The sequence below is a fragment of the Pan troglodytes genome, chromosome 8 (genome assembly GCF_028858775.2).
Source record: "Pan troglodytes isolate AG18354 chromosome 8, NHGRI_mPanTro3-v2.0_pri, whole genome shotgun sequence".
Classification (NCBI taxonomy): domain Eukaryota; kingdom Metazoa; phylum Chordata; class Mammalia; order Primates; family Hominidae; genus Pan; species Pan troglodytes.
Window position 1 is genome coordinate 115,284,548 of NC_072406.2, and position 26,694 is coordinate 115,311,241.

At 47.2% G+C, this 26,694-nt stretch overlaps 2 protein-coding genes across 8 annotated transcripts in view; both read right to left on the minus strand.

Moving 5' to 3' along the window:
- Nucleotides 1-6,520, minus strand: part of NT5C2 (5'-nucleotidase, cytosolic II) — a 103,234-nt gene extending 96,714 nt beyond the window's left edge. For 4 of the 7 annotated variants that reach the window (XM_063781145.1, XM_063781144.1, XM_063781140.1 and 1 more), the window contains exon 1: nucleotides 6,446-6,520. The gene's annotated coding sequence lies outside the window, so the exon portion shown is untranslated. The remainder of the gene's footprint in view (nucleotides 1-6,445) is intronic. The other 3 variants (XM_016919263.4, XM_063781139.1, XM_016919262.3) reach the window with 2 other exon arrangements.
- Nucleotides 6,521-18,133: 11,613 nt separating this feature from the next.
- Nucleotides 18,134-23,137, minus strand: LOC129136211 (uncharacterized). The gene is made up of 3 exons (XM_054660485.2): nucleotides 22,504-23,137; nucleotides 19,604-19,972; nucleotides 18,134-18,482 (listed from the first exon to the last, which is right to left on the minus strand). The coding sequence occupies exons 1-3, from the start codon at nucleotides 22,700-22,702 to the stop codon at nucleotides 18,223-18,225; spliced, it is 828 nt and encodes a 275-aa protein (XP_054516460.2). The 5' UTR covers nucleotides 22,703-23,137; the 3' UTR covers nucleotides 18,134-18,222.
- Nucleotides 23,138-26,694: the final 3,557 nt, after the last annotated feature.

Consider the following 26,694-nt stretch of genomic DNA (forward strand, 5'->3'; position numbering starts at 1 on the left):
CTGAGGCAGAGGAACAGCTTGAACCCGGGAGATGGAGGTTGCAGTGAGCTGACATGGAGCCACTGCACTCCAGCCTGGGTGACAGAGCAAGACTCCGTCTCAAAAAAAAAAAAAAGGCATTTACTGACCAGATTTGTGAAAGATTCTAATGTTAGGCCAGGGGCGGTGGTTCACGCCTATAATCCCAGCACTTTGGGAGGCTGAGGTGGGCGGATCACCTGAGGTCAGGAGTTCAAGACCAGCCTGGCCAACAGGGCAAAACCTGTCTCTACTAAAAATACAAAAATTAGCTAGGCATGGTGGCGCATACCTGTAATCCCAGCTACTAGGGAGGCTGAGGCAGGAGAATCGCTTAAACCCAGCAGGCGGAAGTTGCAGTGCGCTGAGAGCGCACCTCTGCACTCCAGCTTGGGCAACACAGAGAGACTCCACCTTAAAAAAATAAAAAAGGCCAGTTGCAGTGGCTCACATCTGTAATCCCAGCACTTTGGGAGGCTGAGGCGGGTAGATTACAAGGTCAGGAGTTCAAGACCAGCCTGGCCAAAATGAAGAAACTCCATATCTCTACTAAAAATAAAATAAAATAAAAAATTAGCCAGGTGTAGTGGTGGGCGCCTGTAATCCCAGCTACTCGGGAGATTAAGGCAGAGAATTGCTTGAACCCGGGAGGCAGAGGTTGCAGTGAGCTGAGACTGCACCAATGCACTTCAGCCTGGGGGGCAGAGTGAGAATACATCTTAAAAAAAAAAAAAAAAAACTTTTAATGTTTACTCTCCAAGCCACAGCTTGGTCTTATTTACACAGCATGATACTGTTAAATGCTTATTAAAATAACTTAAAATTCTTATAATTTTGATACAGAATGTTTGAGCTATTTCAATCTACACACTATTATTCTAGCTGGTTTACTTAGCAGCTCTGAAACAAACTAGATAGAGATAGACAAATGCCTAACTAGATTCTAATATGACTGCTATAAAAAGTGTGCAAAATATTTTTCAAGGATAGTCAAATACATGTACTACTCATCTTTAAAGGCAAATGAGACAAAATAATGTAGAAGAGCAGAAATCTGTAAAATATTTACACTAAAATGAATTCAAAAATTTCATTTTCTACAATATTCTGACCCAAAATCAGAGCATAACAAAAGCATGTCCTGTCCTTATGAATTTATAGAGCATAATTTTATGACAAACATAATGGTAGAAAAAGAATATGTAACACAAATACTAGCTGATCATATTAAAGATAAAATAGGGCGGACGCGGTGGCTCACGCCTGTAATCCCAATGCTTTGGGAGGCCGAGGCAGGTGGATCACGAGGTCAGGAGTTCGAGACCAGCCTGGCCAACGTAGCGAAACCCCCATCTCCACTAACAATACAAAAAAATTAGCCAGGCATGGTGGCGGGCACCTGTAATCCCAGCTACTCGGGAGGCTGAGCCAGGCGAATCACTCGAACCCAGGAGGTGGAAGTTGCAGTAAGCAGAGATCACGCCCCATTGCACTCCAGCCCAGGCGACAGTGCAAAAATCAAAAATGAATAAATAAATAAAAAATAAAGATAAACTAAGCAGAAAAAAATACGCACTGTCAATAAACCTAAATGTGAAAAAGCAAAACCATACAATTTACAGAAGAATATAGAGATGAACAGCCTTACGGATCAAAGGTAGGGAAGACTTTCTTGCATAAAAGACAAAAAATGCAAAACATTTTGGGATTCACTTTCCCCATCTGTCAAATGAAGGCATTGAACGTGGAAGACTCTCAAATTCCCTTCCAGATGTAGAAACAGATTTATGGGTCCAGATTCTGTAGAGGTCACAGTGTTTTTTACAATTTTTTACGATCAGTTGCCCACATTTATAAATCAGAAAATTCTGTATAACATACGAATTTGGGCTGGGCGCAGCGGCTTATGCCTATAATCCCAGCACTTCGGGAGGCCGAGGTGGGCAGGTCACCTGAGGTCAGGAGTTTGAAACCAGCCTGGCCAACATGGTGAAACCCCATCTCTACCGAAAACACAAAAATTAGCCGGGCACAGTGGCACATGCCTGTATTCTCAGCATGCCTGTAGTACTCGGGAGGCAGAGGCAGGAGAATTGCTTGAACCCAGGAGGTAGAGGTTGCAGTGAGCTGAGATCGAGCCAGCCTGGGCAACAAAGTGAGACTCCGTCTCGGAAAAAAAAAAAAAAAAGAGTGTGGGATGAAAGAGCCTGCTTGTACTATGTGCTTGGAAAGAGAAGACTGAAATCTGATGCCTGAAATTTAACGGCTTAAAAAAAAAAATCAGTAAGCTTGCTGAGTATTAGCATGTTTTCATTACAGATGCCCAGTGGGATATATATTTTTATAGGCTCATTGGTTTAATGGAGTTTCTTTAATGTTTTATTTTAGGTTCATCTTAAAATACTGTGAAATATTTCAAACACACAGAAAATAATATAATGATCATTTGATATGTCTACTACCCACCTTCTTTATCAAATTTTAACAATTAAAATTAAGGGCCGGGCGTGGTAGCTCACGCCTGTAATCGCAACACTTTGGGAGGCCAAGGCGGGCGGATCATGAGGTAAAGAGATTGAGACCATCCTGGCCAACATGGTGAAACCCCATCTCTACTAAAAATACAAAAATTAGCTGGGCGTGGTGGCACACGCCTTTAGTCCTAGCTACTTGGGAGGCTGAGGCAGGAGAATCGCTTGAACCCAGGAGGCGGAGGTTGCAGTGAGCCGAGATCGCACCACTGCACTACAGCCTAGCGACAGAGCGAGACTCCATCTCAAAAAAAAAAAAACAAAAAACAAAACAAACGAAAAAAATACAAAGATTAAGACTGTCATAATTTTTTTAACTTTTTTCTTTTACTGTTTACTGAATTTTTTTTTTTTTTTTTTGAGACGCTCTGTCGCCCAAGCTGGAGTGCAGTGGCACGATATAGGCTCACTGCAACCTCAGCCTCCCAGGTTCAAGCGATTCTCGTGTCTCAGCCTCCTGAGTAGCTGGGACTACAGGCGGGCGCCATCATGCCCAGCTAATTTTTTATATTTTTAGTAGAGACGGGGTTTCACCATGTTGGCCAGGCTGGTCTCGAACTCCTGACCTCAGGTGATCCACCTGCCTCGACCTCCCAAAGTGCTGGGATTACAGGCGTGAGCCACCGCACCTGGCCGGTTTGCCGCATTAATTTTATGGCTTTCCTTTTTTTTTTTTTTTTTGAGACGGAGTTTCACTCTTGTCACCCAGGCTGGAGTGCGTGGCGCAATCTCAGCTCACTGCAACCTCCGCCTCCTGGGTTCAAGCGATTCTCCTGCCTCAGCCTCCCAAGTAGCTGGGATTACAGGCATGCGCTACCACGCCTGATTAATTTTTGTATTTTTAGTAGAGATGGGGTTTCACCATGTTGGCCAGGCTGGTCTCAAACTCCTGACCTCAGGTGGTCATTCACTCCGCTCTAATTGCAAAGAATCCATGTGGCATACTTGTAAACTGCTTACCAGAATTTCTTTCCAGTTTTATCTCAGACTACTGCTCTACCAAACCCTTTTAGTGAGAACAATCTATTAATCATACCCTCAATACATCCAATTCAGCATCTTCTCCCTACTCTGAAGTGTTACTGTTTTTCCTGATCCCATCAAGCTACAATATTCCTTCACTCTGAGCAAAAAAAACTAACATTTATAGAGAACTTAATGTGTGCCAGTATCACTTCAACTGAATTATTCTATTTAATCCACATAACCCTGTAAAATTTGTTCTTTTTCCCTTCTCAAGGTGAGAGAAACTGAGTGAGCTTGTCTAAGGTTAACTGAGTTCCCCGAGGTTGCATGATGTTAAGTAGCAAGCCAGACTACAAAATCCGGGCCCTTAAATAAATGCAATGTCTCCTGGCTGAAAGTATGACTGCCTTTACTGCTCACGTCACTCAACATATGCCTTGTGATAGTTAGTATTTTGTGTTAAATGTCTAAAAACCTCAAAATATTACAACATTTATTCAACAAAAATTTACTAAGAGCCTGTGTGCCAGGCATTGTTGACTACTGGGGCACATTAGAGAGCATCTACTAATGAAGATTAGATGAATTCTCTAAATACATGGACATCCCAGAAATATTGGTAAGAGCAAAATCCCAAATAATATGTACACAGCAAGTGTACTAGATAAAAACCAGTCTATGTAAGTACTTTAAAAGAGCACAGTCATAACATGACAAAGTTGTGGGTTTTTGTTTTTGGGGATTTGTTGTTATTTACTATTTCACTGAATTAAGCTTTTGGTAAGAGAATTAAGCAACAGGGTCGGACGCAGTGGCTCACGCCTGTAATCCCAGTACTTGGGAGGCCGAGGCGGGCAGATCACCTGAGGTCAGGAGTTCGAGACCAGCCTGACCAACTTGGAGAAACCCCGTCTCTACAAAATTAGCCAGGCGTGGTGGCGCATGCCTGTAATCCCAGCTACTCGGGAGGCCGAGGCAGGAGAACTGCTTGAACCCGGGAGGTGGAGGTTGCAATGAGCCAAGATCGTGCCATTGCACTCCAGCCTGGCCAACAAGAGCAAAGCTCCGTCTCAAAAAAAAAAAAAAAGAGAGAGAGAGAGGAAATACTTAAAAAAAAAAACCTGTGTTTTATGTACTCCTCTTTCCCCATAAAACAGGAGAAATAGCCTAGAGAAAGATTAATGAGCACCTCTGTGCCTAACATTCTATTGTAATCTGGCTTTCTTTAGGAAGATGTGATGTCTTCTGGTTAAGGGTGGCAGGTACTATAAGGGAATACTATCTATATAAATCTTCTTACAATTACAAACTTCTGAAAACTTGTAGCTGATGGTAAATTTTCATACAATGGCATCAAACCTTTGAACTGAAAGGAATCTTGCATAACATCTCCTTCAGAACCCCCCCCCCACTCCACCCCGCGCCCCTCCACCTTATTTTACAGATTTGTTGGTTACTAAATCCTAAAACCTTAATTCTGGGTCAATGAGAGTAATGCAGCTACCTATACTGTTGAAATGTAGTGGTTTACACTGCAACGGAAATGCACTTCAGAAATAAAAGTCTGTGTATGCTAGTATCAACCCTGCAATGTGGAGTTTTTATTTTAATTACTAACCAGCTATGTTTTCTTGAACTTAACCCTTTTTGTTCTTTTTTTTTTTCCACTCTCAGCTCACACCTATTTTTTTTCTCTTTTCGAACTTCACCCTTTCAGGCCTGGATGTCTTCATCTGGATAAATTCTAACCGTTGTTGAAAAGCCATGTGATAAATATTTTTGAAACCTAAAGCCTTCTCTACGCAATAACACTAAGTTTTCATGGTAAATGACACAGTTTCAATATTCTCCCTTTCACATTATGGTCAGCAGTTTGCATTCGTTGCTTGAAGAGGCGAAATGAATAGTCTACAGACACTGGGAACCAAGTACAGCTCAATCCTGAAGAACTCATCGGCCCCTGGACGGGCGCGCACACACCCCCCTGTAATGGTGACTAGTCATTTCGGGGCGCTGTACTTCAGAGCACGACCCCCCTCAAACATCAAGGCCCTAAAGGTGAAAGCCCAGGAAAACGTCGATTCGGACAGCAGCCTCTACCTGCTGCTTTTAGAAGCTGTGGCCTGCCGGAGTCAAACCCCCAAAACGTTTTTCTTACAACTAAGGGTTCAGGCCTCAGATCGGCATCTCGCCCTCTCCGGTTTCAGGAGCCCCGAAAAAAGGAGAGGAATAGGCCGCCACTGAACGGCTCAGCCCCCTGACCAGGAGCTGTCCGGATGTTTTTTGTGGCGGCTTGCAATTCGCTGTGACCTTTCCAGGAAGTGTTGCACACGGGCGTGTGGCAAACGAGCTGGCCGTTTCTCGCGGTCCTGCTAAAACGCTGTCAACCTGGCGCTCCACCAGAGGCCCCTTGGCTTCTCGGGAGGCGACCGAGGAGCTCTGGGGGCGGGGAGGCTTTTACAAGAAGCGAAAAGACGGCCTCAGGGGTGGCCGGGAACAGCCTGGAATCAGCTGGAGGACGTCAGCAGGACTGAGGAAAGGGCTACCACCAGCGTGAGGAAAGGAGGAAGAGGGCGGAACGCGGCGAACGGCCGCGCTGGGAGGCTGAGGCGGGGTCCCAGCGAGCCGGCGGCTGGGAAACAATGGCGCGAGCGTGACGTGGGCCGGAGGCGTCGCGGCGGCGCGGAGGAAGGGGCTGCCGTGGGGCGGGGGCCGCACCGAGGGAGTTGGGAGGCGTGCGGCGTCCGCGAGCGCGCTGGCGGGGACTCGGCCTAAGGAGAGGGGCCTTGGGGCCATGGTCCCTGGGGGCCGGGGGCGGGGGCAGGCGGCGGCCGCTACCCTGGGGTCGCGTGTTCGGCCGCGCACCTCCCCACCTAGCTCCCCGTTCGCCCGCTCCTTCCCCGCCCGCCCACGGGGCCCGCCGCACTCACCGGCTCCAGCGCACGGCAACAATCCCAGCGCGCAACTGCCGCAGCCGCCTCAACGCGCGCCCTCCCCGCCCCCGCCGCCCGGCACCGCCCCGCGCCGCCCCCCTGCTCGCGCCCGGCCAGGGACCGGCGCGCTGTTCCGTCCCCCAGCTCCGCCGCAGAGTTCGGCGAAGCCGACGCTCCCTGACCGCGCTGCGTCTGTCTGTCCCGCGGGTCTGGAGATCTTCAAACGATGGAACACCGGCTTTGCCCTTCTGAGGGTCTCCATCCCTTGGCATTCTGCCTGCGCCCCTCAGCCTGGCCCCGGGCTAACCTCTCCACTGTGTCTCATTCAGAAGAAGCTTTTCCTTGGGAGGAGAGGGCATCCTTTTTCCCAGTCACAGAATGTTTTGGTCTAATGGACCTCAAGGCCCCTCATGCGTCCACACCCCCATGGCACCCTCGAATCCCCTTGATGGCTAAAAACACCAGCTTTGAAGTTTGTCAGAACGAGTTCCAGTCCCAGTACCACCACTTACAAACTGTAACCTCGGGCGAGGTACCTGACCTCCTATACCCGGTGCCCACATTTGTAGCACCAGGATAGGGAACAACAGTCCCCACATCAAAGGGTGTTGACGGGATGAAGTCACACAATATAGGTGAGGCCCTCAGCAGGATCCTGGCACACAGTAAGCACTCAATAAATGTTCACCCCACCACCAGCAACTCAGCAGGAAGACTCCGCAAAAGCAGCTAGCTATTTCCAGAGGACTGAATTCCTTGGTCCGAGCAGCTCTCACCAGTGAGAAAATGTATCTAAACTTCCACTCTTAGGGCCGAAATTCGATGCCTTGGAGCCACAGAGAACAAACGTCTAATCTCTCCTGGACCTTTGACTTTTCAGATACTTTACTTCTATCACCTCTGCCCAAGGTCTTCTCATTCCACATCAGTGTCTCCCGTTCCTTCCATTGTTCCTCCTCTGCCCTGGTTTTGAGGGTCTTTATCCCTCTCACGCAAATGGTAGATTTGACTGTGATTTCTTTAGAATACATCACCCAAGACTGAACCAAATGTTTGTGGTATCATCAGAGCAAAGCAGGACTATAGCTTCCTCCTTTTGGGACCTATCGCTTTGCACTCCTGCGATAAAGTTCTTGGCACCCATACTGTTGACTCATATTGGGCTTGCAGTCAACCAAAACCTCCGCGTCCTTTTAATAAGTGCTCCGCCAGAGCACTTCTACCCCTTCTTGTGCTTCTCAGCCAACTTCGCTTCAGGTCAGCTAAGGATAGATCTTGGGCCCCTCACCTTCTAAATTTCTCAGGATATATGGAAAAGAGGAATAGGGGTTGGAAGCTGGCATAACACAATCTTTAAACCAAGTGCATTTGAAAAAAGGCCAGGGTGGCGGGGCGTGGTGGCTCACACCTGTAATCCCATCACTTTGGGAAGCCAAGGCAGGTGCATCATTTGAGGTCAGGAGTTCAAGACCAGCCTGACCAACATGGCGAAACCCCATCTCTACTAAAAATACAAAAATTAGCTGGGCATGGTGGCACGCACCTGTAGTCCCAGCTACTCGGGAGGCTGAGGCAGGAGAATCGCTTGAACCCGGAAGGCGGAGGTTGCAGTGAGCCAAGATCACGCCACTGAACTCCAGCCTGGGCGACAGAGGGAGACTCCATCTCCAAAAAAAAAAAAAAAAAAAAAGAAGAAACGAAAAAAGGCCAGGGTTTGTGTCTAAACACTATGGTACTGAGAGAAAAACAAATATAGAGACACACACAAATGAATGTGATCACAACTGTGAAAAAAAACTGCACACACAAAAGACTACAGGGAAATATGTAATTGATTATGTTGTTTTCTCTCAGTGATAAGATGGGGTGGTTTCTTCTTTGTACTTTTGTATTAATTTCTTACGGTGTTTGTATTACTTTTATAATCAAGAACTTTGTTTTAAAAAATAAATCAGAAAAAAGAATTTAAAAAATCAGAGAGATGGAATAACTTGAAAAAAACTGAAAACAAAGTTAAAAGATAACAGAATAAGGGGAAAACTATTCGCAATACACAAAAGACAAAGGATTTGTCTATAAAGGACTCTTAACAAATCAATAATAAAAAGAATGAGGCCGGGCGCGGTGGCTCACGCCTGTAATCCCAGCACTTTGGGAGGCCGAGGCGGGCAGATCACGAGGTCAGGAGATCGAGACCATCCTGGCTAACGTGGTGAAACCCTGTCTCTACTAAAAACACAAAAAATTAGCTGGACGTGGTGGCAGGCGACTATAGTCCCAGCTACTCAGGAGGCTGAGGCAGGAGAATGGTGTGAACCTGGGAGGTGGAGTTTGCAGTGAGCCGAGATGGTGCCACTGCACTCCAGCCTGGGCGACAGAGCGAGACTCCATCTCAAAAAAAAAAAAAAAAAGAATTGATATGTAATCTCAGCACTTTGGGAGGCCAAGGCTGGCATATCATGAGGTCAGGAGTTCAAGACCAGTCTGACCAATATGGTGAAACCTTGTCTCTACTAAAAATACAAAAATTAGCCAGGTGTGGTGGCGCACACCTGTAATCTCAGCTACTCAGGAGGCTGAGGCAGGAGAATCGCCTGAACCCAGGAGGCAGAGGTTGCAGTGAGCCGAGATTGCACCACTGCATTCCAGCCTGGGTGACGGAGTGAAACTTTGTCTTTAAAAAAAAAAAAAAGAGAGAGAGAAAGAAAATTTAGAATCAGCTAAATGCCCACCAATGGGGGGTGGCTAACTAAAATGTAGAATATTTATATAATAAAATTCTATAGAGAATTTAAATGAAGCATGGGCAACATAGTGAGACCTCATTTCTACAAACAGTTTTTAAAAATCAGCCGGGCGTGGTGGCTCCAGCATGTAGTTGCAACTGCTACTCAGGAGGCTGAGGTGGGAGGATCACTTGAGCCCAGGAGGTCAAGGCCGCAGTAAGCTGTGATCGTGCCACTGCACTCAAGCCTGGGTGACAGAGAAAGACCCTGTCTCCAAAAATAATAATAATAAAAAATAAAAGAAGTGACTTTGATCTGCATGAATCAACATGGATATATCTTAGTCATATTTTTGAATGAAAATAGGAAGTTGCAGAATTATTTATCTATATCTATTATATATAGATAGATGGATAGTATCAATATTTTAAAAATTATTCCCCCAATGCAAAACTTCAGTTAATCATGAAAAAACATCAAATAAACCCAAATTGAGGGAATATTCTACAAAATACTTGATGTGTAATCTTCAAAATTGTCAAGGTTGTGAAAGTCAAGGAAAGACTGAGAAACTGTCAGAGATTGTCCTATTCACAGATAGGAGACTAAAGAGATCTGATAACTAAACGCAATGTGGTATCCTGGAACACAAAAAGGACATTAGTGAAAAAACTGGTGAAACTGGAATAAGGTCTGAACTGGAATAAGGTCTGTAGTTCTGTTATTAGTATTGTGCTACTGTTAATTTCTTAGTTTTGAACCAGGGTTACATAAATTGTTAACATTAAGAGAAGCTGGGTGAAGTGTATGTTGACACTTTCTATACTAGCTCTGCAACTCCTCTGTAAATCTAAAATTATTTCAAAATAAAAAGCTAAAACAGAACACACATAAATAATACCATTATTCCCTATTATCATACATTAGGTTTATGAAAGATTTTTAAAACAGGTCTGTAAAGCTACATGCCCAAAATATATCAGAAGTTCTCTCTAAGCTAGGGATAAAGGACCATTATTTTATTGAGAGAATGTTCAAAGGGAGTATTGGCTTTCCTTTTAATGTTTTGGAAGATAAGTGTAATCATGTATTGCTTTTGTAACAAAAAATTAATTCTTTTAAATGCAAAAGGATAGAACAATTTTGCCTCATGACTTTCAAGGGTAAGAAAAGCCATGCCAACTCATGAAACAACCTTCTAACAAAGGGCTGGGAGGCTGAGGAACCATAAAGAGCTTGCTTGAGGTCTCTAACCTGACATTAGCTGAAGAGCCTGGGCACTGCTTGGCAAAAGAGGCCACCCCACTGTGGCCTTGGATGGCCTCTCATCAACTTCCTGCCAGGCACTCATGTGACTGTCCTATCCAATCTGATCTACACTGTTTTCCCCGGAATACCCAGAAACTCTGAGTCACCCAGAATATCAGCAGCATTCACAAGCCACTCATCAGTTTTTCTGCTTCTTGGTAGAAGCTCTCCTCAAAACTATGCATTGAGTGCCTACTATGTGCCTAACACTGACGGATACAGACATGAGTTGCTGCCCTCATGGAGACTGCTGACTACTTGGAAGATGAACGCTAAATAAACAAAAAGTTGCTTTACTACAATTTTGATAAGTGCTATGCAGGAAAAGTAAAAGATGCTATGAGGGAGAACAAAATGGAGTTTAGAGTTAGGATCGGGTGAGGGTCAGGAAACCGTTCCCTGAGGAAATGACATCTCAGCTGAGATCTGAAGGATGAGTAGGACTCAGGTGAAAAAGTGAGAGGGCCGGGTGCAGTGGCTCATACCTGTAATCCCAGCACTTTGGGAGGTTGAGACAGGAGGATCGCTTGAGCCCAGGAGTTTAAGACCAGCCTGGACAACGTAGCAAGACCCCATCTCTACAAAAAAAAATTTTTTTTAATTAGCCCAGCATGGTGGCACATACCTATAGTCCTAGCTACTTGGGAGGCTGAAGCAGGAGGGTCACTTGAGCCCAGGAGTTTGAGGTTTCAGTGAGCTATGACCGGACCACTGCACTCCTGCCTGAATGACAGAACAACACCCTGTTTCAAAAAAGGAAAGAAAGAGAGAGAGAAAGAGAGAGATAAAGAGAGGGAGAGGAAGGAAGGAAGGGAGGGAGGGAGGCAAAAGTGAGGGGGAACTTGTTTGCAAGAGTGAAAGAGAAAACAGCTGGTGCTAGAGATGAGTCTTGTGTATCTAAGGAATAACCCAAGCCTAAAGAAAAAGGGAGAAAGCCCTGGAGGGAGGCAAGGTCAGACCTGGCAGGGCACTGCAGACCACGTTAATGAACAGGGTCCCCAACCTTAAGTGCAATGGAGAGTAACTGAAGGGCATCAAGCAGAGTGGCAGGGATCAGATTCGCAGTTTAAATGTAACCAACAACTAACTGCCTCACATAGTCATGAAAATTAATTCATTTGAATTAAGCAAAAATCTCTCAGGTGCCTTTTGGAAACTTCCACTGGGTGTTTACAGTGTGAGAGAGACAAGATCTGCGACCTTTATCGCAATTATTTTATTTGTTGAACATCTACCAGATAGTAGACACTGGAGATTCAAATTGATCCCCCACCCACACCTTGTTCCAAAGTTGCTGAACATCTATTAAGGAAATCAGACACTTGGGTAAAAAATGAAGGCAGGTCATTGTAAGCCTCATGCCAGATTAGTGACCCCAAAGATCTTCAGAGTTTCAGAAGAGATGGATTCTCGAGGATATAGGAGAGTTAGAATCAAATACATACACTTCAGACGCATGGATATAGTTTTTTTAATGGAAAATAACATGTGTTGGCAAGGATATGGAGAAATTTGAACCCTCGTGCATTGTTGTCATTCCTTGAAAAAATTAAACAAATGACTCAGCAATTCTGCTGCTAGGTAGATACCCAAAATAATTAAAAATAGGCACTCAAACGGATACTTGTACACAAATATTCGTATCACCATTTTCACAATGCCCAAAAGATGGAAACAACCCAAGTGTCCATCAACACATGAATGGATAAACAAGACATGGTATATACATACAATGGAATATTATTCGGCCATAAAAAGGAATGAAGTTTTGGCTGGGCACTGTGGCTCATGCCTGTAATTGCAGCACTTTGGGAGGCTGAGGCAGGCAGATCACTTGAGGCCAGGAGTTTGAGACAAGCCTGGCCAATATGGCAAAACCCTATCTCTACTAAAAATACAAAAATTAGCTGGGTGCATGCAGTAATCCCAGCTACTAGGGAGGCTGAGGCACAAGAATGGCTTAAATCTGGGAGGTGGAGGTGGCAGTGAGCTGAGATCATGCCACGCACTCCTGCCTGGGTGACAGAGCAACACTATGTCTCAGAAATAAATAAATAAAGTTTTGATACATGCTACAACTTGGATGAACCTTGAAAACATTACGCAGCCAGGTGTGGTGGCTCACACCTGTAATCCCAGCACTTCGGGAGGCTGAGGCGGGATGACCACTTGAACCCAGGAGGCGGAGGTTGCAGTGAGCCGAGATTGTGCCACTGCACTCAAGCCTGGTGGACAGAGAGAAAAAGAAAAAAAATGCTAAGAGAAATAAGCCAGACACAAAAGGACAAATATTACATGATTCTACTTATATGAAATAGCTAGAATAGGCAAATTCATAGAGACAGAAAGCAGATTAGCAGTCACCAGGGGTTGGGGGAAGAAAGGAGTGGAGAATTATTGCTTAATGGTGACAGAGTTTCTGTTTGGGGTGATGAAAACATTCTGGACATAGACAGTGGTGAGGGTTGCACCACATTGAGAATGTAATTAACGCCACTGAATAGTACTCTTAAAAATGGTTAAAATGGCCTATTTTATGTTATATATATTTTACCACAATTAAAAAAAAAAAAACTTAACTTTCCAAAAAAGGAATCAAATACATAAATAGCACTGTTTACTCCATGTTCACCTGACTTCTTCCAAACTTCCATTTTCCAGTTCTTAGAACACCCCAGGTCTCGTTGTCCCTACGTTAAACTGTTTCTCTATCTGAAAGCCTCTTTTCACCTTTCTAACTCATACTCATCTTGAAGGCCTTAACTCAAATGTTTGTCAGAGGCATTCGCTAATCTCCAAGCCAATCTACCTGAAATTCCCTCCTGTTATTTTCTTTCATGCTGCCCTGTACCTTCCTTTCCCTTCTCTAACTTACCACAGTTGCAATGAAAGAAATATTTGTGTGATATGTTTTTAATATCTGCCTTCACAATATCGCCTGTAAACTCCAAGAGGGCAGGGACAGTCTGTCTTGTTCACTGAGAGGGAGACAGCACTTAGCCCAGGGTCTGACACACTGGGGGAGTCCCTATATATCTTTTAAATAAATTAATTAGTAACTAAATGACGGTGTGATGGGATTGTGAGTAGAATTTATTTTAATGCCTTTTACGATGCTGTAAATTGGATTAAAGTATTTAAACAAAAGAAGAAGCCAGGCACAGTGGCTTACACCTGTAATCCCAGCACTTTGGGAGGCCAAGGCAGGCGGATCACGAGGTTAGGAGTTCAAGCCCAGCCTGGCCAACATAGTGAAACCCCGTCTCTACTAAAAATACAAAAAATTAGCCAGGCGTGGTGGCAGGCCCCTGTAATCCCAGCCACTCAGGAGCCTGAGGCAGGAGAATTGCTTGAACCCGGGAAGTGGAGGTTGCAGTGAGTTGAGATGGCCACATTTGCACTCCAGCCCGGGCAACAGTGCGAGACCCCATCTCAAAAAAAAAAAGGGAAGCAAACTAGGGCTCTCATTTTTGTTGTTGTTGTTGTTGAGATGGAGTCTCGCTCTGTTGCCCAGGCTAGAGTGCAGTGGCCCAATCTCAGCTCACTGCAACCTCCACTTCCTGGGTTCAAGCAATTCTCCTGCCTCAGCCTCCTAAGTAGCTGGGACTACAGGCACACACTACCACGCTTGGCTAATTTTTGTATTTTTAGTAGAGACAGTGTTTCACTATGTTGGCCAGGCTGGTCTCGAACTCCTAACCTCAAGTAATCCACCCACCTTGGCCTCCCAAAGTGCTGGGATTACAGGCGTGAGCCACCAGGCCCAGCCAGCTCTCATTCTTACATTCCTGCCTCTACCCTGTGAAGCTGCAGCCCTCTCATAGAAGGAACCTGAGCAAATCACTAGTACAGTTTGTTTCCAGGTAGATCTAAAATATCCCCAACCATTCCAACCTTAGCCTCTAAATATCCATCTAAATAAGTGATAAGTTGCCGCACTTAAAATGAAACACCTCTTCCCTGTGCAACCAGAACCCATATCCCTCCACCAGAGCAGTTCAGACCACCTGAGCATTTCACATATTTGGGTTTAGCAGCGCTTATATTAGAACTAAAGCCTCAGGCTGGGCGTGGTGGCTCACACCTGTAATCCCAGCACTTTGGGAGGCCAAGGTGGGTGGATCACTTAAGGTCAGGAATTCAAGAACAGCCTGGCTAACATGGTGAAACTCCATCTCTACTAAAAATACAAAAATTAGCTGGGCATGGTGGCATGCTCCTGTAGTCCCAGTTATTCAGGAGGCTGAGGCAGGAGAATCACTTGAACCTGGGAGACGGAGGTTGCAGTAAGCTGAGATCATGAGATCGTGCCACTGCACTCTCACCTGGGCAACAGAGCAAGTGAGACTCTGTCTCAAAACAAACAAACAAACAAAACAAAATAAAACAAAGCAAAAAAAAACACCAAAGCCTCAGGTGAACTCATGTCAGAGTGAAAAAGTGCATTTACTTGTCTATTTAAAAAGCCAATTCTTCTGGTATATACAGGTAAGTTTCTACTATTTGTCAGTGAGAGCATTTCCTAATCAATTTAATTTTCTCATCTTGGCATTCCATATCTACCTCAGTAAACAATTTTCTATGCTAACAAGAAGTCAAACAAACATATAATTATTTTTGAGATAAGAAATGCAAATAAAAGCTGATTTAATGAATTTGTTTTCTGGATGTGGACACTTGTGGAAACTGAAAAAACGTGACAACTCAGGAAGAAGACACAGTTCGCTCACAACAGCTTTTACCTAAACACATTTTAGCCCACATACCATTGATTCTCTCAGACCACAAGCCATTGTCTTCTCTCTGCTTTTACTTTTTTACATTTTACATATAAATTGCATGAACCACTGGGCATGGTGGCTCAAGCCTGTAATCCCAGCACTTTGGGAGGCCGAGGTGGGCGGATCACCAGAGGTCAGGAGTTCGAGACCAGCCTGGCCAACATGGCGAAACCCTGTCTCTACAAAAAATATAAAAATTAGCTGGGCTTGGTGGTGGGTGCCTGTAATTTCAGCTACTCAGGAGGCTGAGACAGGAGAATCACTTGAACCTGGGAGGCGGAGGTTGCAGTGAGCGAAGACTGTGCCATTGCACTCCAGCCTGGGCAACAAGAGCAAAACGAAACTCCATCTAAAAAAAAAAAAAAATTGCATGAACCAGAGAGTGCAAGGCAAACCGGTGACCACAGACATTAGGAAACTGTTGATCACAAGTAACAAGAAACCCAGTTAAAATGGCTTAAATAATAAGGAAGTTCAGAGGTATGGTACGCTCTGTGGTAAATATTCAGTAATCAATATTGCCATTAAGGACCAAGTTTCAGCCAGGAGCGCTGGATCATGCCTGTAATCCAAACACTTTGAGAGGCTGTGGTGGGCAGATGGCTTGAGCCCAGGAGTTCGAGACCAGCCTAGGCAACATGACAAAACTCTGTCTCTACAAAAAATGTTTAAGATTAGGTGGGCGTAGTCATGTGTGCCTGTAGTCCCAGCTACTCAGGAGGCTAAAATGGAAGGATCACTTGAGCCTGGGAGGTAGAGGCTGCAGTGAGGAGAATATGCCCACCACACTACAGCCTGGGTGGCAGAATGACACCCTTATCTCAAAAAAAAAAAAAAAAAAAAAAAACAGGACCAAGTTTTGTCTCTCTGCCCTGTAGTCCGGAAAGTTTGCTTCATCTTACGATGTGTAGGTTGGCTTCAAGTTTCCTCCCTCATGTCAACAAAGCACAGACACCTCTCCTCCACAACAGTCCTTCCTTTCAACCTAATTGGAATGAATTAGGAAACATGCAGACCCCTCAGACTAAAAGTCATTGCCAAGAAAGGATCATACACCAACAAATTAGATATTGTCCCTGGGGCTGGGGATGGAGAGGATACCTGAGCAAAACTGGAATTTTTCATGGGCAGAAGGAGTGGAGAGTGGATGCTAAGTAGGCAGCCAAGAGTATCCACTACAACTAGCAAAACTGAATATGCCTAAGCCTTGGGTTAAGAGTAGTACTAGAGAAATATAAAAACAACACACTGGATGTCACATATCCACTAATCTTCTGGTTCTTAAATTTTTTTTTTTTTTTTTTTTGAGACAAGGTCTGGCTCTGTTGCCCAGGCTGGAGTGCAGTGGCACAATCTCGGCTCACTCCAACTTCCGCCTCCTGAGCTCAAGCCATCCTCCCTCCTCAGCCTCCCAAGTAGCTGGGACTACAGGCACACACCACCACACCCGGCTAATTTTGGTGTTTTTTGTAGAGATGGGGTTTTGCTATGATGGCCAGCATGGTCTCTAACTCCTGAGCTCAAGTGATCTGCCTGCCTTGGCCTCCCAAAGTGCTGGGATTACAGGTGTAAGCTACCGTGCTAGGCCTGCTCAACTGGTTCTTAACCCTCATGAGGGTTAATTCACCATTAGAGACTGGCTCATGACAGCAGTGATTCTCAGAAACATCAGGAAGCCTATATTCTTGGTGGTGTTCTTTATGTCCTGAGTCTGTCCTTGCAAGAGAGAGAATGGTATGTCTCAGTGGTATAAAGAACCTAGTCCTGCACCTTAGCCATCCTCTCTAGTCCTGGTTCATGCTGTCCCCTTCTTGGATCCCACCCTAGTCCTTCAAAGTGATATTGAGCTGAATTTCCCAATTTGGGAAATTTACCTTGGGAGTCTCAGAGCACATTTTGGTATGACAGCTCTATGAGATATTAATAGATGTTACTTAGAAAAAAAGTTCTAGGCCAGGCACTGTGGCTCACACCTGAAAACCCAGCCCTTTGGAAGGCTGAGGCAGGAGTATTGCTTGAGCTCAGAAGTTCAAGACCAGCCTGGGCAACATAGGTAGACCACATATCCACAAAAATTTTTTTTAAAAAGTTAGCTGGCAGCCGGGCATGGTGGCTCATGCCTGTAATCCTAGCACTTTGGGAGGCTAAGGCGGGCTGATCATGAGGTCAGTAGATCAAGACCATCCTGGCCAACATTGTGAAACCCCATCTCTACTAAAAACACAAAAACTAGCTGGGTATGGTGGCACTGTTATGCCCAGACCGTTAGTTCCCCAAAGAAGACCACCAGAGTCCAGAGTCAAAGCCAAGCGGCAAGGATCTTTACTACAAGTTCGAACCTGGTCCCTCCATTCCACAGCATACAAGAGGGCCCTGAACAATGCGAGTGTTTGCTTTTTATAGCCTGAAAGTTACAGGGGAACAAAGGAATTCTTTTGGTTCCCGCTCTTTCAGTAAAACTTTGAACGGCTGTCCCCTTATCGGAGACTTTCCTGGTGGTGTTTGTACTGGGCTCAGGAAGTTTGAGAGATATATGGCGATATGTGGTGGGATGGGAGGATGGGATGTGTTTGTACTGGGCTTGTTTGTTTTGAGCCCGGGGCTGAGGAATGTGCCCGGCTCTTTTCATTCCCCACCTTTCTTTTCAGGTATTTTTAGAGCCAATCTTGGGTCTTATAAGTCTGATTCTGTTTCAGCGTTTATAGGTTGGTATTGGGCTCTGAGGACCATGAGTTGTACAGTGTCAAACCTTTCTCTAACGAACCGCAAAATTCTGTTAACAACACAAGGTCCTATGGTAAGCAGAAATAGTAGACTCAGCAGGGGTCCAAGGAAGGGGGCTAACAGAGAAAACATAGATGAGTTCCACCATTGGTCTGCAGCTGAAGCAAACTGCCGTGTTCTTACTTCTGTGCTTAACTTGCGTAACTGTTGGACCCGGTCTTCCACAAGCCCTGATTCATTTATGTAGAAACAAGTCTTCCTTTAGAAACATACACGTACCCCCTTTTTCAGCAGTGAGTAGGTCTAAGGCCCTCCGGTTCTGCAAGGTTACCTGTGCTAGGGACGTGAGCTGCCGCTGGAGGGAGGCAAGGGACTCAGCTGACTCTTCCATAGCAACGGCAAATTGTTGGTACAGCTTGTTACTTTCTATGAGGGTGTGACCTAGGGCTCCCCCAGCCAGTCCGGCCGCCATGAAGGATGCGGTGAGGGAGATTCCTGCAATGAGGGGGAGAAATATGGCTCGTGCAGGTCTCGGTCTAGGGTCTGGGTGAATAACAGCACTAGTCCAGTTACCGGTATACCCTAGGAACTCGCCGGCAGTAAGTAGAGTTAACCGGGGAACTAATGTGATAGGAAGACACGGTAGGTTGGTAGCAGAGGGGCTTGATAGGTTTTTAGATAATGTTCCATTACACCAGAAGAATATGCCTGACGGAGCCCTTAAGGTGATATTAGGGGGCGTTGCAGTGATGCTGCAGAGGCTGGAATTAGTTCCTGAGAAACAGTAGGGAAACTTTTCTTGACTGGAGTTTAGGTATAGTGGCACGTTAGGGATAGGGGCATATGAGAGGTTTCGGTGGTTGTTAGCTTGGGCAGAGGTGGAGGATCCCCATGGCAGGGGGACAGCGGTGAGCGGTGGACGCCCTAGAGTGGCACACAGAAAGCAGCCAGACAGGCTGTGAAGTCCTGTAAGGTTGGCAAGTTCTAATCCTTCTTGCAATAATTTTAACCAGGAAAAAGGACGTAAATCTTGTGTCAGGCGGTTTTCTTGTCGCTGGATATTTCCATGGACCAGGGGCCGTACCTGCACTAGACCCCGCCACAGATAGAGGTGACTGCTAGGCCATGTGGAGGCGGAGGAGTAGTATACAGCCCCGTGTTGAGGCGTGGTCCAGCGGGAGTTCCAGGGGTCTCTAACTATCCGTGTATATGAAAGGTCTCTATCTCGTCTGCGATGGAAGGGCCATCTGGGATCTATCTGTTCTTTTCCACCCCACCATTGGTATTTATGGATGTTACAATAGTTATAAGGGCAGCCGGCACTTTGGTGCCACCAATAGTGCTTACAATTGCATTCAGTCTGATCATACTCGAAGCATATTATTGGTGCCACTGGTTTGGCTACTGGGAAATCGGTAAAATTTAGTAAAATTGGGCTATTGCACCCTGAGGAGGGGCAATCTGCACTGGCCACTAGTTTCCCAGGCTTATGAGGTTGCCCAGGGTGGGTTTGGTTTTCATAAAGCCAGACTCTCTAGACAAAGGGATTAGGAGCTGGCTTTATGTTTTTCCCAGCGGCCACTAGGGCGACCAATGTTAGAGTTAGACTACCTAACTGCATGTTTGCAGTGAGCTATGCTGCCGGCGCAGGGTGAGTTTTAAGGGGTTGTTCTTAGCTCTGTCCACAGTCCACGTGTCCGGTGCTTCAGCCGCCGCCGTGATTGGCCCCAGAAGGTCGGAGGTTTGGTCCACTGGCTTGACGTGGGTGTAGTGGATCCACGATGCAATGCCTTCTACCTTCAGGGCGGTGGGTGTGGTCAGGAGTACTTGGAGTGGTCCTTTCCACCTGGGCTCTAGGTTCTCTTGTCGGTGTCGCTTAACCAGGACCCAGTCTCCCGGCTGGTACGGATTGGGTGTCGGTGGGGGACTGGTCTCATATAGCTCTTTCAGCTTGGGCCAGATTTCTTGGTGAATTTTCTGTAAGGCTTGTAAGGAAAATAAGAATTCAGAGACATTTTCTGTTTCAGACTTAAGCAGGTCATCTTTTAAGCTAGGAACCAGGGGTGGAGGTCTGCCATACATGATTTCGTAAGGGGTAAGGCCCAGTTTGTAAGGGGTATTACGGGCCCGGAACAGAGCACAGGGGAGAAGGACTACCCAATTAGCGCCAGTCTCTATAGTCAATTTAGTTAAGGTCTCTTTTAAGGTCCGATTCATCCTTTCTACCTGTCCTGAACTCTGGGGCCTGTAAGCGCAATGTAGTTTTCAATTTGCCCCAAGGATGGAAGCCAAGTCCTGACTTACCTTAGCGACGAAAGCGGGCCCATTATCTGACCCTATCTGGATGGGGAAGCCATACCTGGGAAGGATATCTTCCAGAATTTTCTTTGCTACGACCTGAGCAGTTTCTCTTTTGGTTGGGAATGCTTCAGTCCACCCTGAAAAAGTATCTACAAAGACAAGTAAGTACCGGTACCCGTACTTTCCTGGCTTTATTTCAGTAAAATCTACTTCCCAGTAGATACCGGGCCTGGTTCCCCTGAGCCTTGTTCCTGTTGCAGCTTGAGATTGGGGGTATGCGTTGTTAAGCTGGCAGACTTTGCAACTTGTCACGATACTGCTGGCCGTCTCAGCTATATGTCTGATTTTGAGCTTGGAGCGTCTGATCAGGTCTATCATCCGCCGGGCCCCCAGGTGGGTGGTTCGGTGGATGTGTTCTAACACCTGTTGTCCTAATTTTTCTGGTAGGATGGTTTGGTCATTAGTATCAGTCCACCACCCATTCTGGATTTGTTTCAGGGGAAGTTTGTCAATCCACTGGAGATCTTGTTCTGAATATTCAGGGAAATATGGCAAGTCCCGGGGGCCCGGGTCAGGGAGCTGGAGTGCAAGGAGTTGGCTGGGAGCCTTCGTCACATTCCTTGCAGTTTGGTCTGCCAGAAAGTTGCCTTGAGCAGTTGGAGTAGTTAGTTTCTGATGCCCTGGGCAATGTACAATGGCTAATTTTTCTGGCCTCCATAGGGCTGTTAGCAGGGCTAGGATCTCTTGCTTGTTTTTTATCTCTTTTCCTTCAGCCGTCAGTAACCCTCGTTCCCTGTAAATGGCCCCATGTATATGCGCCGTTGCAAAAGCATATCGGCTGTCTGTATATACTGTCAGCTTTTTCCCCGCCCCTAAGGTAAGAGCTTGGGTGAGCGCTATCAGTTCGGCCTTCTGGGCCGATGTCCCCGGGGGCAGGGGTTCCGCCCAGATTACCTCAGTCTCTGAGGTTACTGCCGCTCCAGCGTACCTCTGGCCTTGATGCATGAAGCTGCTCCCATCAGTGAACCAGACGAGGTCGGCGTCAGGAAGTGGGCGGTCCTGCAGGTCTTCTCGAACTCCGTGCACCTGAGCTAGTATCTTGGTGCAGTCATGGAGTGGGGCGTCCAGGTCCGGGTTGGGCAGCAGCGAGGCAGGGTTTAAGGTCGTTGGGGGCAGGAAAATTATCCTGAGAGGATTTAGTAGTAGTCCTTTGTAGTGGGTGAGCCGGGCGTTACTCATCCATCGATTAGGTGGCTGTTTGAGTACACCTTCGATGGCATGTGGAGTAACGACCCGCAATTCTTGCCCCATGACAAGTTTATGAGCATCTTGCACCATCAGAGCCGTGGCCGCAATCATTCGGAGACAAGGGGGCCACCCGGCAGCTACTGGGTCTAACTTCTTTGACAGGTAGGCAACTGGCCTCCGCCAGGGGCCTAAGTTCTGAGTTATTACCGCCTTGGCGACACCCTTATTCCCATCCACGTATAAGTGGAAGGGCTTGGTAACATCAGGTAGTCCTAGTGCAGGTGCGGAGAGTAGGGCGGTTTTAATCTGTTGGAAGGCCAACTCGGCTTCATCTGTCCAATTAAATGGCTGTTGCCCCCGTGTTGCCTGATACAAGGGTTTAGCCAGTTCTGCGAACCCAGGTATCCATAGTCTGCAAAATCCCGCTGACCCCAGGAATTCTCTCACTTGTCGGGTGGATTGTGGCCTGGGGATCTGCAGAACAGTTTGTTTCCGGGCGTCTGTTAGCCAGCGCTGCCCTCCCTTAAGCAGGTACCCTAGATATGTTACCTCTGGCTGTAGATGCTCTTTCTGTACCACTGCTGCCAGGACCTTGGTCATTTTTTTTTAGTGGCCTTAAATTGCTTTTCCTCTGGAGTATCTCTGTTATTGTAAACCCGCTGGGCTATCTGAAGGAGGTCCTGAATCCGCTTTCCCTCCAAGTCTTCTAATTTCTGGAGTTTTCTCTTAATATCTGGGGCTGCCTGATTTACGAAAGACATTACAACAGCTGCCTGACTTCCTGGAGCCTCTGGATCTATGGGGGTGTACTGTCTAAAAGCTTCCATTAATCTTTCTAAGTAGGTAGCTGGGCTCTCTGTCTTTCCCTGCAGAATAGAATATACTTTAGCCAAATTAGTGGGCTTGCGAGCAGCTGCCTGGAGACCTGCCATTAGAGTCTGGCGATAAAGGTGTAGCCGTCCCCTACCTTCTGCCGTGTTGTAGTCCCACGCCGGCCTGGTCAGAGGAAAGGTTGCGTTTATGAGGTCGGGGTTGGCAGTCGGTTGACCGTCGTCCCCCAGGACCAGCTTTCTAGCTTCTATCTGTATTCTCTCTCGCTCTTCCGTGGTGAACAAAATTCGGAGGAGCTGCTGACAATCATCCCAAGTGGGCTGGTGGGTGAACATGACACTATCTAGTAAAGCCAGTAAATCTTTGGGGTTGTCTGAAAACCGAGCACTCTGAGTTTTCCAGTTATACAGATCACTGGTGGAGAATGGCCAGTACTGGAGCCTGGGGATTCCTGTGTCATCTGGGGGTCCTATTTCCCGAAGGGGTAAAGCCACCGTGGAGTCAGGCGGCTGAGGGGGGCTAGTCCGCGAAGTGCGCCCTCGCGTCCTCCCCGCCGGCCCTTCAAAGTTACTTTCCCTTTCAGCAGGCCCGTGTGTGCCGGCCGCCTCCCGTCCGCCTGCTCCCTCCCGCAGCTCAGCCAGGGGGGCTGGGGCCTGGGGCCCGGAGGGGTACGGAGGGGGTTCTGTGAACAGTGGGTCCCCGCTGTCAGGTAGAACAGGATGGGGGGGGCAGTTGGTTGCTTGGATTTTAGTGGTCGAGCAACCAGTGCCTTACAGGGTTCAGAGGCCAATTGGAAAGGGGACAGCCAAGGAGGCGGGTTCTCAACAAGGTCCTGCCATATGAGGATATATGGGATTTGATCTAAGTGGCCCGCACGCCCAGGTAGGAAAATCTTGGACTTTACCCTCGTGATGACAGCAAGTCGGAAGGTCCCTTCGGGCGGCCACCCCACATCAAAGGCAGGCCATTCGGAGCGACACAGAGTAATTAGCTTTCCTTTCCTGATTTCTATACCAAGATCATGGCCCCTTGCTCTAACTTCTTTGAAATTACTCGTAAGGAGAGATAGAGGAGTGCTCTGGGTATTACCCATCCTGTAATAATTTGTAGTCTCTTCCTGTAAAGGAATGTGGGTTTGAATCCCTGTAAAGGAAATCTGATCTGACTTATTAATGATATCTAATCGCAGGCGCACTTTGGCAGCCCTGGTCAGAGGCAGCTGCTGCCCACCAAACCGGGGCAGTTCAGATCGCAAGCATGCACCGGAAGCCCGGGTCAGAGTTAGCTGCCTGGATCGCGGTCGCGCTGGGGCAGCCCAGATTAGAGACAGCTGCTGCCCGCCAAACCGGGGCAGTTCAGATCACAAGCGCGCACCGGAAGCCCGGGTCAGAGTTAGCTGCCTGGATCGCGGTCGCGCTGGGGCAGCCCAGATTAGAGACAGCTGCTGCCCGCCAAACCGGGGCAGTTCAGATCACAAGCGCGCACCGGAAGCCCGGGTCAGAGTTAGCTGCCTGGATCGCGGTCACGCTGGGGCAGCCCAGATTAGAGACAGCTGCTGCCCGCCAAACCGGGGCAGTTCAGATCGCAAGCGCGCACCAGAAGCCCGGGTCAGAGTTAGCTGCCTGGATCGCGGTCGCGCTGGGGCAGCCCAGATTAGAGACAGCTGCTGCCCACCAAACCGGGGCAGCTCAGATCAGAGACAGCTGCTGCCCGCCCAACCGGGCAGCTCAGATACGGCTGCTGCCCGCCAAACCAGGGCAGCTCAGATCAGAGACAGCTGCTGCCCACCAAACCGGGGCAGCTCAGATCAGAGACAGCTGCTGCCCGCCAAACTGGGGCAGCTCAGATCAGAGACAGCTGCTGCCCACCAAACCGGGGCAGCTCAGATCAGAGACAGCTGCTGCCCGCCCAACCGGGCAGCTCAGATACGGCTGCTGCCCACCAAACCGGGGCAGCTCAGATCAGAGACAGCTGCTGCCCACCAAACCGGGGCAGCTCAGATCAGAGACAGCTGCTGCCCGCCCAACCGGGCAGCTCAGATACGGCTGCTGCCCGCCAAACCGGGGCAGCTCAGATCGCAATATAGATCAGATGAGAGCCAGGGGACGTCTCCCACCGGTCTCCACTGGCCGTCCTATAGCGCGTCCGCCAGGACTGTGCCAGCTCCAGTTTCAGACCTCGCGAGTCACAGATTCGGATTCAGAACAGACACAGACAGACAAACGGAGACGAGCCAGCTCACCTATCAGTAGATCGATCCTAGCAGATCCGTTGACCAGGGGTCTGGTGGGCTTGGGGAATCCCGGACGGGCCCCCAGATGTTATGCCCAGACCGTTAGTTCCCCAAAGAAGACCACCAGAGTCCAGAGTCAAAGCCAAGCGGCAAGGATCTTTACTACAAGTTCGAACCTGGTCCCTCCATTCCACAGCATACAAGAGGGCCCTGAACAATGCGAGTGTTTGCTTTTTATAGCCTGAAAGTTACAGGGGAACAAAGGAATTCTTTTGGTTCCCGCTCTTTCAGTAAAACTTTGAACGGCTGTCCCCTTATCGGAGACTTTCCTGGTGGTGTTTGTACTGGGCTCAGGAAGTTTGAGAGATATATGGCGATATGTGGTGGGATGGGAGGATGGGATGTGTTTGTACTGGGCTTGTTTGTTTTGAGCCCGGGGCTGAGGAATGTGCCCGGCTCTTTTCAGCACACGCCTGTAGTCCCAGCTACTCGGGAGGCTGAAGCAAGAGAATCACTTGAACCCGGGAGGTGGAGGTTGCAGTGAGCTGAGATCGCACCACTGCACTCCAGCCTGGCGACAGAGTGAGACTCCATCTCAAAAAAAACCCAAAAAAACAAAAAACCAAAAAAACAGTTAGCTGGCTGTGATGGCTTGTAGCTGTAGTCCCAGCCACTCATGAGGCTAAAGTGGGAGGATCGCTTGAGCCCAGGAGGTCAAGGCTGCAGTGAGCCATGATTAAGCCACTGTACTCCAGTCTGGGTGACAGAGTGAGACCTGTCTCAATTTAAAAAAAAAAAGAAAGGAAAGAAAAAAAGAAAGAAAGAAAAAAGTTCCATGCTTGCTGAAATCTTGAAAGACCTACTTAAACATTTAGCACTCAAAAAACTTGGGCATTTATCAGTATAAATTCCTAGATCAGCACATTCACTGCGTCTTTTAAAGATTGTAAGGCCTTGTAAGCAAGAAAACGGCTCTGGTGAGATGGGTTTATATAGGGATTTGTAACAGGGATGCACTGTATTTTTTTAATCAGTGGTTCTCAAATTTCATCAGGTATGGTTGCCTGGGGAGTTTTCTAAAAGGCAGATTCCATACCATATCTCAGTCTTACTAATCGTGACTCTCTGGCCTTGGGTCCTAGGAATTCGAAATTTAAACAAATTCCTAAGTAATTCTGATGCAAGTAGTCCCTGTGTTCTCTGAAAATGTTAACTATCTGCCTCACCGGTGCTTGTGACAGCAATCAATGTTGCCATGGTAATAGCCAATCCGAGCCACCCCCTGCTGTCTGCTGCCCAGGCAACATTGACTTCATGTGTCTCTTTCTTGTTTGCTAGCCCAAAGGGCCACTTTGAAAAATAATCTTCTGAGTACTACAGAAACTATACAATTGACCTAAAGAAACTCACTATTGCAGGATCAGGGATTATAAATCCCTATGTCACCTCACCTTCAGAGTATTAGTCTCTTCAGCACCTTTTGTGGCTCCAATTCAGATGTCAGATGCTAGGCATCAATGTTGGTATTTCATTGGCATAAATAGGGTGCAGTCCCTGAAACTCAGACAGTTTTCCAAGCCCACCATGATCTAGGTGTCAGGCCTCTGAGCCCAAGCTAAGCCATCATATCCCCTGTGACTTGCACGTATACATCCAGATGGCCTGAAGCAAGTGAAGAATCACAAAAGAAGTGAAAATGGCTGGTTCCTACCTTAACTGATGACATTCAACCATTGTGATTTGTTCCTGCCCCACCTTAACTGAGCAATTAACCTTGTGAAATTCCTTCTCCTGGCTCAGAAGCTCCCCCACCGAGCACTTTGTGACCCCTGCCCCTGCCCACAAGAGAAAAACCCCCTTTGACTGTAATTTTCCACTACCCACCCAAATCCTATAAAACTGTCCCACCCCTATCTTCCTTGCTGACTCCTTTTTCGGACTCAGCCCGCCTGCACCCAGGTGAAATAAACAGCCTTGTTGCTCACACAAAGCCTGTTTGGTGGTCTCTTCACATGGACATGCATGACATTTGGTGCCGTGACTCAGATCAGGGGACCTCCCTTGGGCGATCAATCCCCTGTCCTGCTCTTTGCT